The sequence below is a fragment of the Conger conger genome, chromosome 8 (assembly GCF_963514075.1).
Source record: "Conger conger chromosome 8, fConCon1.1, whole genome shotgun sequence".
In the NCBI taxonomy this organism is placed as follows: domain Eukaryota; kingdom Metazoa; phylum Chordata; class Actinopteri; order Anguilliformes; family Congridae; genus Conger; species Conger conger.
In genome coordinates, this window is record NC_083767.1 from 4,618,233 (window position 1) to 4,632,641 (window position 14,409).

A 14,409-nucleotide genomic window follows, 5' to 3' on the forward strand; every position below is an offset into this window, starting at 1 on the left:
TTCAGGAAAATCTATTCGATACAAATTGCCATGTTTTAATGAACTACACTATATCCTGCATTCAATCATCATTTCCTGAATTAAATAGTTTCCCTTAGCAAAATCTGTTTCAGAAGTTCTTTTTAGCGGTTGTTGAACTTTTGAAGAGAAACAAATCTTACTTTTAATTTGTCAGTCAAATTTAAGGACAAATGTTGATTAAATGCAGCATATTTAATTAATGCGCTTGCTAAAACATACACGAGACACATCTAGAGCGTTCTCACAATGAAAGGGTGTAATTACTCAATGCCCCCCATCAGTTTAATGAGGAGCTATCAATCTGTTCACGCATCCTTACTTTTACCAGTTCATTGGCTCGTTTCAATCACTTATTTTTCACCTGCTCACTCCTTTCCTTGCTCCTTTCCTGGCTCCTAGCTCAGCCCATCGGGGGAGGCAAAGTAAGCGAGAAAATAAGGGGAAGACGGGCAAACGTGAATTATGGCTCCTTCGTACGTCAGTTTGAAGCCACGTCAGTTACAGACGCGGTAGTTCCGTGGCAGATGGACACACAGATTGATCATGTAAACATCAAGCAAATGATGCGCTCATGTTCTCGCTCAAAAAAACATCGTGTGCCTCCTAGCTTCGGCATCGAGCTCTCAGAAGGAACATTTAACAGATTGTGACTTCCTCGAGGATGGCGAACCTTGATCGACTTCCGGGTCAGGCAAACAAGACAGGAGAGGTGAAAAACAGGAGATAGGAAAGAGCCCCTTCCCTCCTCCCCTCCCTCCCTCCCTCCCTCCCAAACAACGGCAGGATGACCACCCTCTCCCGACACCGGACACGGCCTTAAATCCCATTTCTGTTCCGTGTCAATCATCGATTAATCAGCTCATTTGGGGGCCCAGGTGCGGAAGGAAAGCGGGTAAAACAAGACTTCAAATATAGCTGCGCGTCAACATGCAGATGGAGGGGGGTGAGGGGAGCCGGACACCAGCCGTGTAAGTGGAGTCGACAGACTTGGCCTTCAGACTCGCCGTCAGGCTCGTCAAAGTGACAGTCGCTGCATCTGGACACTCGGACAAACTTTCTGTTTCGAGTGCGAAAGGTCGTCACGGTGCCGTATCGCAACCCCAGGCCTGACTGTGTGGTAATCAGCAATGAGCATTCTTCTTACCTCGGATAAAACACAGGGGGAAAATTTCACCCTAGTCAAACCCGTAATTTTCGTCTGTATAATTCTCATCACCGCAGACATGCTAGCGTTGGACAGGCCATTTCACACTTCAGCCTATGGAGGGGTAGAAGCCAGTAAAGGCCAGCTCAACGGTCCAGGAGCAGAAGTGTGTCGTTTCGTGTTAGTATCTGCTGCTTGCAGGGGCCTGGTCTGCCTTCATGCACACTGACAGCATAATCGCTCATATTTGTGTTACGACAGGGTCAGCGCACAGATGGAACTCGTCCAACTCCATCCCCCCTGTCCCCTGTATGTCAGGACAGTCTTTTCATTCTCCGTGTGGGAGCTTCTGCTTTCTGCAGAGATACGGTAACACTCACAGGAGGAAGTTAAACGCATATTTGAACTGTGGGAAAAAACTTTTTGTTGAGTAGATCCAACCAACCTGCAGTATGACAGAATTGTAGTTGGTTGGATCTTGTGCCCCCAACTCCTGGTTATTGATTATTACATAATAATCAATCCATGTAATCAAAATTATTATTTTATAATTTCACTCACTCGTTCGCTGTTAATAAGTGTGCTGTTACCAAAAAACCTACAGTGTACAGAGGTAAACTTGGAGGTAAAAGTAAGAAAAAGCGAAAACAAAGCGAAAACAAAACAAAACAAAACCTGGCGAGCAGTAACTACTCAGAGACCCCCAGTGCAACACAACACCTTTCCCATAATGCACCTCCTGCCACTGTCCTGTTACCAACACTCTGACACGTGAGGATAAGCAGCCGAACAGCGCGCCAGTTTCTCCGAAAATGAGGCACAGATAACACCTTCCCACACTCCGAGGCTGCTGCGCTCTGCTTCCTGGCTGAGGAAAAAGCCAGACTGTGAGAAACAATAATGGGTGTCAATGCCTTACCCCCCCCCCCCCCACCCCCGCCCCACCCCCGCCCCCTCAACTGACATTTTCATCTGGGAGCTTTTCATGCCAAGTTATTTTACCTCAAATCAAACTCAAAACAAAAAATGGCCTTCTTATGACATACATGATAAGTGGTAGGTATAGGGATAATTCTGCCAAACAAGCAAAATTCAACATTGGTACCATAAAATGTTATTGCATTAAACGTGCCAAAAAAATATTTGTTCTATTTCACATAGAAATACTGAAAGTATACATTAGTCTCCAAAAAATGTAGCTAGTTTAGGTGGTGATGCCACAAGTGGAGCAGATTTTTCCGATCTTATTTTACAGATAGAAAACAGTCCCAAATGTAGGGGGTTGTGTATTCAACAAAACAATCCATGCAGTCGTGTTCCATACGAGGCTTCGCAGCACATTATTATTTATGTAGTACACTGAACAGTTAAGAGATATTATCATTTAATCACTGGAAACAAGCCCCCAGACTGTGCCTAATGCTTGTTTATGTTGTAACAGCACTTATCCGTGTGAAAGGCAGGGGGATGGTGATGTTTATGTTGTAACGGCACTTATCCATGTGAAAGGCAGGGGGATGGCGTGGTTTATGTTGTAACAGCACTTATCCATGTGAAAGGCAGGGGATGGCGTTGTTTATGTTGTAACAGCACTTATCCATGTGAAAGGCAGGGGATGGCGTTGTTTATGTTGTAACAGCACTTATCCGTGTGAAAGGCAGGGGATGGCGTTGTTTATGTTGTAACAGCACTTATCCGTGTGAAAGAAGGCGGATGGCGTTGTTTATGTCGTAACGGCACTTATCCATGTGAAAGGCGGGGGATGGTGATGTTTATGTTGTAACGGCACTTATCCGTGTGAAAGGCGGGGGATGGTGATGTTTATGTTGTAACGGCACTTATCCGTGTGAAAGGCGGGGGATGGTGATGTTTATGTTGTAACAGCACTTATCCGTGTGAAAGGCGGTGGATGGCGTTGTTTATGTTGTAACAGCACTTATCCGTGTGAAAGGCGGTGGATGGCGATGTTTATGTTGTAACAGCACTTATCCGTGTGAAAGGCAGGGGGATGGCGTTGTTTATGTTGTAACAGCACTTATCCATGTGAAAGGCGGGGGATGGTGATGTTTATGTTGTAACAGCACTTATCCGTGTGAAAGGCGGTGGATGGCGATGTTTATGTTGTAACAGCACTTATCCATGTGAAAGGCAGGGGATGGCGTTGTTTATGTTGTAACAGCACTTATCCATGTGAAAGGCAGGGGATGGCGTTGTTTATGTTGTAACAGCACTTATCCATGTGAAAGGCAGGGGGATGGCGTTGTTTATGTTGTAACAGCACTTATCCATGTGAAAGGCAGGGGGATGGCGTTGTTTATGTTGTAACAGCACTTATCCGTGTGAAAGGCGGGGGATGGTGATGTTTATGTTGTAACAGCACTTATCCGTGTGAAAGGCAGGGGATGGTGATGTTTATGTTGTAACAGCACTTATCCGTGTGAAAGGCGGGGGATGGTGATGTTTATGTTGTAACAGCACTTATCCATGTGAAAGGCGGGGGATGGTGATGTTTATGTCGTAACGGCACTTATCCATGTGAAAGGCGGGGGATGGTGATGTTTATGTTGTAACGGCACTTATCCGTGTGAAAGGTGGGGGATGGCGTTGTTTATGTTGTAACGGCACTTGTGATGGCGTTGTGGGGGTACGCAGAGCACTCAGTACAGACCCCCTGTCGCGGGTGGGCCATCTGCCCAGGACACGCTGTGACTTCCACACTGCGACACACACCAATCATCCCCAATACAGAAAGCCATGCCTCATCCTCACACTTATATAAATAATAAAAACCAATTCAGCTATGAAGGTTAAATATTAAGAGGTAATTGAATCGGTCAATATTAAAGATTTGATAATAGGAGTAATGATCCTTGCAGTTTCCATGGGAACGATGTTTTGTCTCATCTCTGAAGCAAGTTCTCATTACACCCCTTTTTCTCTCTTTTTTTTTCTTTTCTTCGTGTGTCGTTTTGCTCCACGTTTTGAAGGGCACATTGCAGAAAATCAGGGCTAGCGGATAAAAGAATCTGCTCCAGCAATGACATCCAATGTCATGCTTTATTCAATGCTGGCCCTTTCCGCACTGAAGGAAATGGCCTCTGAAAGCAGTCACAGATGGCTTGCCTCGCTTCAATTTTCAGGCCTGCCGGAAAGACCATTTTGTACACGCGAGGCATCACCTGCTCATCACCGGACAAATGGATGCCGGGCGCTGTGTCTATGAGACAAGGCTCTCTCAAAGTGCCCGGCTCACAGCAATCCCATCTTATTTTCGCTGTACACCTCTACCTCACCTGCTCACCTCAACAGCATGTACTCCCCCACTAACGCTCTGCGATATGTCTCATTCCAATGCGTGCCGTGCAATCCCGGAAGGAATTATACATAATATTCATAATGATGACAAATGACCGACTGCATGGCATCATTTTCAAAAATCGCAAAGCAAAATTTTATACGCTTTATTTGAATATGCAATTTTCACCAAAAAAAAAAAAAAAGGCTGTTTCTGTGTAATTCGTTTTGATATATTCTCAGGATATGCTGTTGTGGAACGGTTGATAAAAAGGGGAAGCTATGACAGCAATGTTTCTTTTAAACTGCAGTGACCGTAAAATCATATGTACTGCCTGATTAATTACCAGATAAGGGCTATCTGACATCACAGCCATAACATGGCTTGGGTGTAGTTTAGCGTTCCGTCTAATAACTGGATATTTCTATTTTAACTTCACATGCAATTTTTCTTGCGCGTTATTAAGTGACTGGAAATGTAATCTTTTTCCATGACCTAATACTATGAATAAAAACAGTCGCCGGCTTGGAGTCCTTTGAGAAAAAACACAAGGAGAGTTTAAATAGCACCGCATCGTTCAGCAGAAGAACACGAGTGATCAGCGCGGAAGAAGAGGAAAAAGAGAGAGAGAGAGAGAGTGTAAAGTGAAAAATGATGGAGAAAAGGAAGGTTTTCACAAACAATACAGACATTGAAAATAGTGTTCGGATGAAGGCCAGGCAAGAGGGCCCATCACATATTTGTACACTGCACATTCTTTGGCCCCTGTACTGATAAGGCATTTTAACAATACCATTGAAGAGGAGGACAGCGTCTCAGCAGGGCATTGTAAAGGGTACTTTCCTTTTTGGCCGGATCAGCTCGACAAGCGCCCTGCTTCGATTCCCCTCCACCACAACGGTCAATGTGTGTCACTAGACGCAGCACAGAGAGGAGCTTTCACAAGCCCAAGGAGCCAGCATGCACTCTAAAGAGAGTATAGTTTTGAGTGTGAGACATTTTCCTTATGAAGCTGGCTAGGCTCAACACAAACGAAAACTGCCATTACTTCTGTCCAAAGGAATTTTTCATTTGATTGCTATTCCTCCTCCTCCACCTCGGTCACTAATGAAACCGTCAGCAGATGACTGTTTCACCCTTCTGTTGCCATCAGAGATGAGCCCCTCCCTGTGACCATTTTTCTGGTGAAAAGTCGGCGAATCACTGTCTCTGCATTCAGGTGAAACCCTAGCTATTGGGTCGAAAAATTTAAACCCGATAGTTTTGTCGCCATCCAGGACATAGCCAGGCTATATCCAGGTAAAACCTAAGCTATAATGGAGATACCCTTATCCATTTATGGCACAAAGTCTGTTAACCAGTTCCCATCCCTCTCGACCATTAGATTCCTGCTTTTGTTCACTGGACTGTCCTGAAGCAGCTTCACAAGACCCAAGGCGGCCATCTTATGGGTAATTTCGCCTCCGAGAACACAAGGCGGCCATCTTATGAGAACACAGAGCTCGCGTACGTGGCTATGCAGAAGCCTGATTGGACGTAGACTAAACCTGTAATTACCTTTCTCGCTAAAGCACGCACATCGTTTTACATATAGCAGAAATGCCCTTTTTAGCATTATTCTTAAAATTGCCAATGGGAAACCAGAACAGGCTATGTGCTATCACTTAATATAGCCTAATGTAGAGTTTTAAATTTACTGTTTTTTTTCGGAATAATTTCACTCCATCTCCTGAGTTTGATGATATACACCACCCAATTAACCATCTCAAATGAATATCCAAAAGCTTTAGGAAAGAAAGTTTTGTGATCATGAGAGATAGTTTGATGCGAACTTGAGGGGGGGGGGGAACATGAATTCACTGAAGTCACAGACGCAGAGCCTTAGATTTGTCAGTCTGTGTTACTGTTAGCGCCCACAAGCTGGGGCAGCCCTGTATCGTCTCATAAAACTTCTGACTCATTACTTTAATTTCTTAAATTTCTTAAACTCGGCACACTCCGGCTTGCTCTGACATGTTATTAAAGCCGTCATGTTCTGAAATAGATTTCAGCTTCTCAAAACAGACGCGCTCGAGCAGGAAATCAATCGAATGATGAACGATATAACAGTCACAGGGATCCAACTCCTAATCTGATACCAGTCAATTAAATGTGCTTTTGAACATTGTGAGGCAAATCGCTTAGATAAATGTTTACCAAGGCATGTGGATGTTTTCATTTGGGTTTCGCCCCAGTTGCACCAAAGTATTCCAATATTTCTAGTGAATAAATCAATGATTATGCCACTCCGTTTCCATGGTCACCAAGAACCAGTTCCCCAGTATGATTAACTGTGAGACACAGCTTCATTAATGGAGGCTGCTAATAGCTCAGTGATATCCTAATGGACATGTTTGGAAAATTCCAGCCAGTGTATGCTTTATAGAATGAGTTCCTCCTCCATGTTCATTTGAATAGAACTGAGTTGCTAAACCACCCAAATGTGCTTCAGCACCCTAATGAGAGTGATCTCCTAATGAGGACTACTGAGTTTAAATGAGCCTGTAAGGACTTCATTTCCCAGGAGGCTGCAGGGTTTCTGAGCTGCTTCAAAGCAGTTAACTGCCAAATTCCAAAATAACTGCTGTACAAAGATGTCACCTGGGGAAAACATGCTCCTACAACAGTTTGCTCTTGAGATTGATTGATTGATTGACTGATTGCCTGTGAACTGTTGCTTGGGGGAACAGGAAAAAGATTATTTTTCTTAGAGCGGTAAGAAATAACATAATAACAGAATGTTTTTGATGTAGTAGCCCCTTTGCTCTGAGATCAAGTGGTTTGTAAAGAATAAAAACAAATACCAAAGCTACAAAATCTTTTAACGATTGATTGCCATGAAACAAAATAATATTTCAGTGTTCACAATTATACCAATTAAAAAGTAAACAATACAGGTCACATTCCAAGCTAAAATTCCAAATAATCATTCATCATAATCACGAAAACAGATCATATTATTTCATATGCACAACACAAAACCAATTAGTTGTTTATATATATTCCTCTTTTCTAAGCAGACAAAGTAACATCATAACAACCAAGAGAAGACAAAAACTGAAATCACTATTTTCTGTCTTTTCAAGCAATCAATATATCATCATTTTAGAGGTGGAACTGATATTAATACGACAAAGTACACAATTAAAGCATAGCCTACCACTGTATCAACCATAAATATACACAGTAACTAACTGCAACTTTCTTTATCATCAAATGTCTGTACCACAACTGTCAACATTCTCACATACAATATCAGAAGGCGGAAGTTGGCATTTAACACCTCAAAATCCATAGAATACATCACAAACAAATGCCAGGGATAGTATCCTGAGTTCTCTCTGATGTAACCACAGTGCTGAAATATTCAAGACCATATTCCCTCTTCAGAAAAACACACAAATATGAAACAGCATCTGCCAACTGCAATGGAGACAGAATTAATATATACAGAGAGATGTGCAGGTTGCTGTGCTAAAGCTATTGTTTGGCTTGCTTGTTGGCTGGAGATTTGATCCTCCAGAACGGTAGGTGGAGGTTCTGTCAAAACAAGGCGGGAGCTAAGGGAGAGAGGAGAACTGGAGACCGGGTTGAGATCTCCAGTTATCTGTCATTAATACCTCCTTTACAGCTCAAGATGGCTTTGCAGTCCATTACTGAGACTATCGCATAGCAGACGGCTGGTCTTACTCTCACTCCTAACAGACAGGATCGAGAGAGCACGAGATACAGACCCGCATCGATTGGGTATCATGTGCCATCGCTTGCTGATGAATAAAATATTACCTTCGCTCTGGAACTGCAGAGTATTGAATATATCTTTATCAGATCATGTGAGAACGCAAAAAGGCCAAACCACACATCCATTAGACCTCAAACTGACAAAATGGGTGCCATGCCAGAGAGATGTAACCCAGTCTTTCATGGGTCAAGTTTTATTACATTTAGCCTCTTTTATTACAGCACCAGTGCATCCAGTGGAAATACAGAATCACAGTAAGAAACTGCTGGGGAGGGAATATTCATATTCATATCCAATGGTTTAATGGAGTGTGCAAGGGCCATGCAAGCTCATCAGGCAAGACACCATATTTAAAGGAAGCTAACAACGGATAATTGGAGCGTAAGGTGTGCATGTGAACTCAACACGTCTGAAATATGCAGTACCTGTTTTTTTATCCATGATTTATTCTGCCTGTGGCTCAGAAGGTGGTCGGGGGGATCGGTAGAGGGGATGGTAGAGGGGCTGGTAGAGGGGAGATCGGTAGAGGGGCTGGTAGAGGGGAGATCGGTAGAGGGGATAGTAGACGGGAGATCGGTAGAGGGGAGATCGATAGAGGGGATAGTAGACGGGAGATCGGTAGAGGGGCTGGTAGAGGGGAGATCGGTAGAGGGGCTGGTAAAGGGGAGATCGGTAGAGGGGAGATCAGTAGAGGGGCTGGTAAAGGGGAGATCAGTAGAGGGGCTGGTAGAGGGGAGATCGGTAGAGGGGAGATCGGTAGAGGGGCTGGTAGAGGGGAGATCGGTAGAGGGGCTGGTAAAGGGGAGATCGGTAGAGGGGAGATCGGTAGAGGGGATAGTAAAGGGAAGATCGGTAGAGGGGATAGCAGACGGGAGATCGGTAGAGGGGCTGGTAGAGGGGAGATCGGTAGAGGGGATAGTAAAGGGGAGATCGGTAGAGGGGATAGTAGACGGGAGATCGGTAGAGGGGATAGTAGATGGGAGATCGGTAGAGGGGCTGGTAGAGGGGAGATCAGTAGAGGGGCTGGTAGAGGGGATGGTAGAGGGGTTGGTAGAGGGGCTGGTAGAGGGGAGATCAGTAGAGGGGCTGGTAGAGGGGAGATCGGTAGAGGGGCTGGTAGAGGGGATGGTAGAGGGGTTGGTAGAGGGGCTGGTAGAGGGGAGATCAGTAGAGGGGCTGGTAGAGGGGAGATCGGTAGAGGGGCTGGTAAAGGGGAGATCGGTAGAGGGGCTGGTAAAGGGGAGATCGGTAGAGGGGCTGGTAAAGGGGAGATCGGTAGAGGGGCTGGTAGAGGGGAGATCGGTAGAGGGGATAGTAGATGGGAGATCGGTAGAGGGGCTGGTAGAGGGGAGATCAGTAGAGGGGCTGGTAGAGGGGATGGTAGAGGGGTTGGTAGAGGGGCTGGTAGAGGGGAGATCAGTAGAGGGGCTGGTAGAGGGGAGATCGGTAGAGGGGATGGTAGAGGGGATGGTAGAGGGGTTGGTAGAGGGGCTGGTAGAGGGGAGATCGGTAGAGGGGCTGGTAGAGGGGAGATCGGTAGAGGGGATGGTAGAGGGGATGGTAGAGGGGTTGGTAGAGGGGCTGGTAGAGGGGAGATCAGTAGAGGGGTTGGTAGAGGGGTTGGTAGAGGGGCTGGTAGAGGGGAGATCGGTAGAGGGGCTGGTAGAGGGGAGATCGGTAGAGGGGATGGTAGAGGGGATGGTAGAGGGGTTGGTAGAGGGGCTGGTAGAGGGGAGATCGGTAGAGGGGCTGGTAGAGGGGAGATCAGTAGAGGGGCTGGTAGAGGGGAGATCGGTAGAGGGGCTGGTAAAGGGGAGATCGGTAGAGGGGATGGTAGAGGGGATGGTAGAGGGGTTGGTAGAGGGGCTGGTAGAGGGGAGATCAGTAGAGGGGCTGGTAGAGGGGAGATCGGTAGAGGGGATGGTAGAGGGGATGGTAGAGGGGTTGGTAGAGGGGCTGGTAGAGGGGAGATCAGTAGAGGGGCTGGTAGAGGGGAGATCGGTAGAGGGGCTGGTAGAGGGGCTGGTAGAGGGGAGATCGGTAGAGGGGCTGGTAAAGGGGAGATCGGTAGAGGGGCTGGTAAAGGAGAGATCGGTAGAGGGGCTGGTAAAGGGGAGATCGGTAGAGGGGATGGTAGAGGGGAGATCGGTAGAGGGGCTGGTAAAGGGGAGATCGGTAGAGGGGCTGGTAAAGGAGAGATCGGTAGAGGGGCTGGTAAAGGGGAGATCGGTAAAGGGGATAGTAAAGGGGAGATCGGTAAAGGGGATAGTAAAGGGAGGATCAGTAGAGGGGATAGTAAAGGGGATGGTAGAGGGGATGGTAAAGGGGAATACTTACTGTAGGTTACAGGGACTGAGTAGCCCTAGGAAGCTAGTTGGATGAACTTGCAAAGTAACCACTGTTTTTTTACCTTGATAGTGTTACTTGTGCTGTCTTTATTCTGCAGTTGGTTTAAGACTTAGCCTGGTTCATTTGAATGTTCATGCATGGATGCTTTATTAGACATTACTTTGTTCAGCAGTGAATATTAGCTGTATAATACAATATTCTATGCCTCTTGAGCACCGTAATAGAAACACTATAAGTGGGTCTGTACGGCTACAGTGGCTGCGGTTCAGATGGCAGGGTGGCAGTTGCCCGTATCAGAGTGTAACACAGGGTTTTCTGCACACTGCTCACATACCCACCACAAGCGCCTGGAGCCGATTCACAAGTCACACAATTAATTTTTGCAAAACAGATTTCTGTCATTTAGTTTAGTGAATAGGGACAGCGCTGTAATTGAGTGGTTAGGGAAGAGGGCTTGAAACTCATAGGTTGTTGGTCCAATTCCCCAGCCGAAGTGCAGCCATTTTACCCTTCAGCAAGGTAGTTAACCTGAATTGATTCGGTAAAAAAAATACACAGCTGTATAAATTGATTGTATGTAAAACATGTAATCTCTGTAAGTCCCTCTGGGTAGGAGCATCTGCCACATAACAAAATGTAGAGTAATGTAATGTTTTTACTGAACCCTCCAAGGTGTGTTTTAAAGTTGAGGATCAATCGAAACCGGACCAAGGGCGTGCCCTTGTGGCACTAACTGACCTGAGGGGGGGGCAGGCCTCCGGCCCCGGGGGGGCACTCTGGGAGCATGAAGGCCCGGCGGGGGGTGCTGCATTGGCAGGAAGGAGAGGGATTGGCCATGCTCCAGTTCCCATTGATGAAGATGTCAGAGATGGAAGGATGGACCGGGGGAGTGAACCAGTCCGACCCGTTTGCAGAACATGGAAGGTTCCTGAAAAAAGAAAAGAGAAGAAACATTGAAAAAATACATATTTTAAATTGATCCAACATTTGCGGTTCCTGCGATATTTTCAAGCAATCAACCCCATTATGTTCATGAGTGTGTTGAGAAAACTGACGCTTTTGAAACTGGTGCTGATCTGACAGGGACAATTTAAAAGGAGAAAAAGGAATAAAAAGAAATCAAATTGACAACAGAAAATAATATTTAAAATTGTATTTAATAAAATAAGGCTGATTAAGTGCACATTCATATTAATTGCATATGGCAAAATGAGTAATTCAGTTTTGAATGACTTTCTCAGGGCTGAATTGGTTTAATATGGCATAAATAGAAATTTATGGCAGAAGATCACACTTACGGTATGGTATAATTCTCCATGCAGCGTGTCCCAAACCCAGGGTCGTTCACGAGCGAGTCCGTCACGCGAGACACCTCCACAACATCAGGGGCATCGTTGCTGTGAAGAGACACGGCCTCATTAGAAACAAACGCCATTAACTCAGAAAGCCTAATCAGGCGCTTAATCCAATTCACCAGCCTAATCTTTTAATTACAGGCTATCTCTGACCAGAAAACATCTGAGCATCATACCGGACTGGCCAAAAGTTGGAAGATTTAGCATCTTCTACCGGAAGGAAAGGTAAATACGCCAGACCGCAGGAAGTAGATTAAAGAGGGAAGCCGTGTACTCTGGAGAAACATCATTTATATGCTGTGAGTTTAAATTAAAGTTTTGTGTTCAGATAAATGTGGATAATTAACTACTATAATGGTAAATATATCAAATTGCTACGCTTCTGCCTGACACATAATGTTTTATAGCCGATAGTTCACAAATGAACTGAACTGAAAAAAAGGTCACTCTGATGTGCATCATTTGTTGGTACATGGACATGACTAATTCTTAGACACAAACTGAATGTTAACAATTTGGTTGCATTTACTTTTTGTTGCAATACATACTACCTAGGTAAAAGCTCCATCCATCATTATGATACCATTGCTCCCTTTCTTCTTAGTGATGTTCCAAACAGTCTATTTTGGTGAGCCATTTGTGCCGCATATATTATGGCACCCTGAAATGGGGGGGGGGGGACTATGTATAAAAAGGGATTCAATTCCTGAATGGTTATTAATTCAAATACCCACAAATTAAAGCTGACAGTCTGCACTTTAAAATCATATTCACAGTTTCATTTCAAATCCAATGTGCTGCATTACAGAGCCAAAACAACATGAAAAACCTTCCATGGTCCAAATACTAACGGACTGCACTGTATGTACACACACAATATAATTGGATACATGGTACATGGTCTGCATTTATAAAGCACCTTTTTCCGGACAACTCAGTCGGAACAATAACAGTACAATGGGTCCCAGTGAAGTACTCCGTGCGATGTCTGGCTTTCATACAGTACAGTATGTAGGTCAGAATCTATCTGCTGAGGTGTCCCGTATGGATGGGTTCACAGAAATAAATTGAGTTTGCTGGCCCCGGTCTGCTTTTTCCATCGCACCAATTACTAGTGATTAATTTATCACCCAATCCGTGTTCTCTCCAGGTCATTACCGCCCAAAAAATCTCAGCTTTCCTTCTCAAAACAACGGTCTGTAAATTAATTCAATACAGCGAGGGCACTCTGTTTAATAAGATGAGGGGATCGATCCTGACTCCAGCCAGTGCCGGGCGCTGGGAATAATTTCTCATTTATGGCGTCAATTCAGAGCCTCTTTCATAAAGGTCACACAGTAATTTCCCAGGAGATTAGCGGGAGCGAGCGTTGGCCAACTTTAGGCAGCTGACTGTGAGCACGGGCGATGCTCGATACAGCTATCTGTCCTGGAGCTGAGAGCAGTTTATCTTCCTTTGGGACATTGACCTGGCCTGTCACCGCCTTCAGCTCTCGGTCCAGGAAGGACGTTTACAAAGTGAAGACACCGCGGCTGCTTCCTGGGGGATGTCTGGAAACTTCTCGCCCAAACAGTGTCCGAAACTTTCAAACACACAATGCATGTAAAGTGCACCCATAAATATTAATAACAAAGACCAAATTCCCCGCACAATAGATATGGAAACCAGATTAACCTGACAGTGCTTTCTTCTCGGAAATATAATCCTGTTTGTATGCCTTCCCCCCTTTGCTCAACAAGTTTGGAATTCATTAATAATACATTTCCCTATACATAAAAAAATCATATATGCACTTATAGTGCTTATTGCCCCAAGCTCTCGTATTGATCTACGAGGGGCAGCCATGCCTTCTCACCACACTGCTGCTCACAGGTAGGCCCCTATAGTCATAAATCAGTGATAGACACATCAAGTGCAGCTCAACAGGCAGAATTCCAGGTGTGTGATCAACCGATCAGTGTTACTAGGCAGTGATGAGGGGCTGTAATACACCGAGACACTCCATCGCTAAGCAACACCTAGATGACCACCCACATGTCCAATGTTACCTCCACCCTACAGGGTCCCTACAGAGACCACATCTCTAGGTACTTCGTAAGACTTGACTTGAACATCTTACGGTGTAGCAGCCCCACATAATCCCTGCAATTGTTTAACCAACATACTGTACGGGAAACTTACATTGAACTGTGATTTTCAGGAATGCGACTTTAAGATAATGCTTCTTCTTTTGATTTAAGCTGGGAGACTGACTGGATGAAGGCGGCACGGATGGTGCAGTGGGTAGCACTGCCGCCTCACAGCAAGGAGGTCCTGGGTTCGAATCCTGGTCAGCCGGGGCCTCTCTGTGTGGAGTTTGCATGTTCTCCCCGTGTCTGCGTGGGTTTTCTCCGGGTACTCCAATTTCCTCCCATGCATGTTAGGCTGATCGGTGTGTGAGTGAATAGTGTGTGTGCGCTGCGAT

At 45.3% G+C, this 14,409-nt stretch overlaps 1 protein-coding gene across 1 annotated transcript in view; it reads right to left on the bottom strand.

Moving 5' to 3' along the window:
* Positions 1-14,409, bottom strand: part of LOC133135097 (phospholipid-transporting ATPase ABCA1-like) — a 149,641-nt gene that overhangs the window by 59,071 nt on the left and 76,161 nt on the right. The window contains exons 30-31 of the mRNA XM_061251868.1: positions 11,889-11,987; positions 11,329-11,518 (exon numbers count right to left, since the gene is read on the bottom strand). Coding sequence (XP_061107852.1) covers positions 11,329-11,518; positions 11,889-11,987 — 289 coding nt within the window. The remainder of the gene's footprint in view (positions 1-11,328; positions 11,519-11,888; positions 11,988-14,409) is intronic.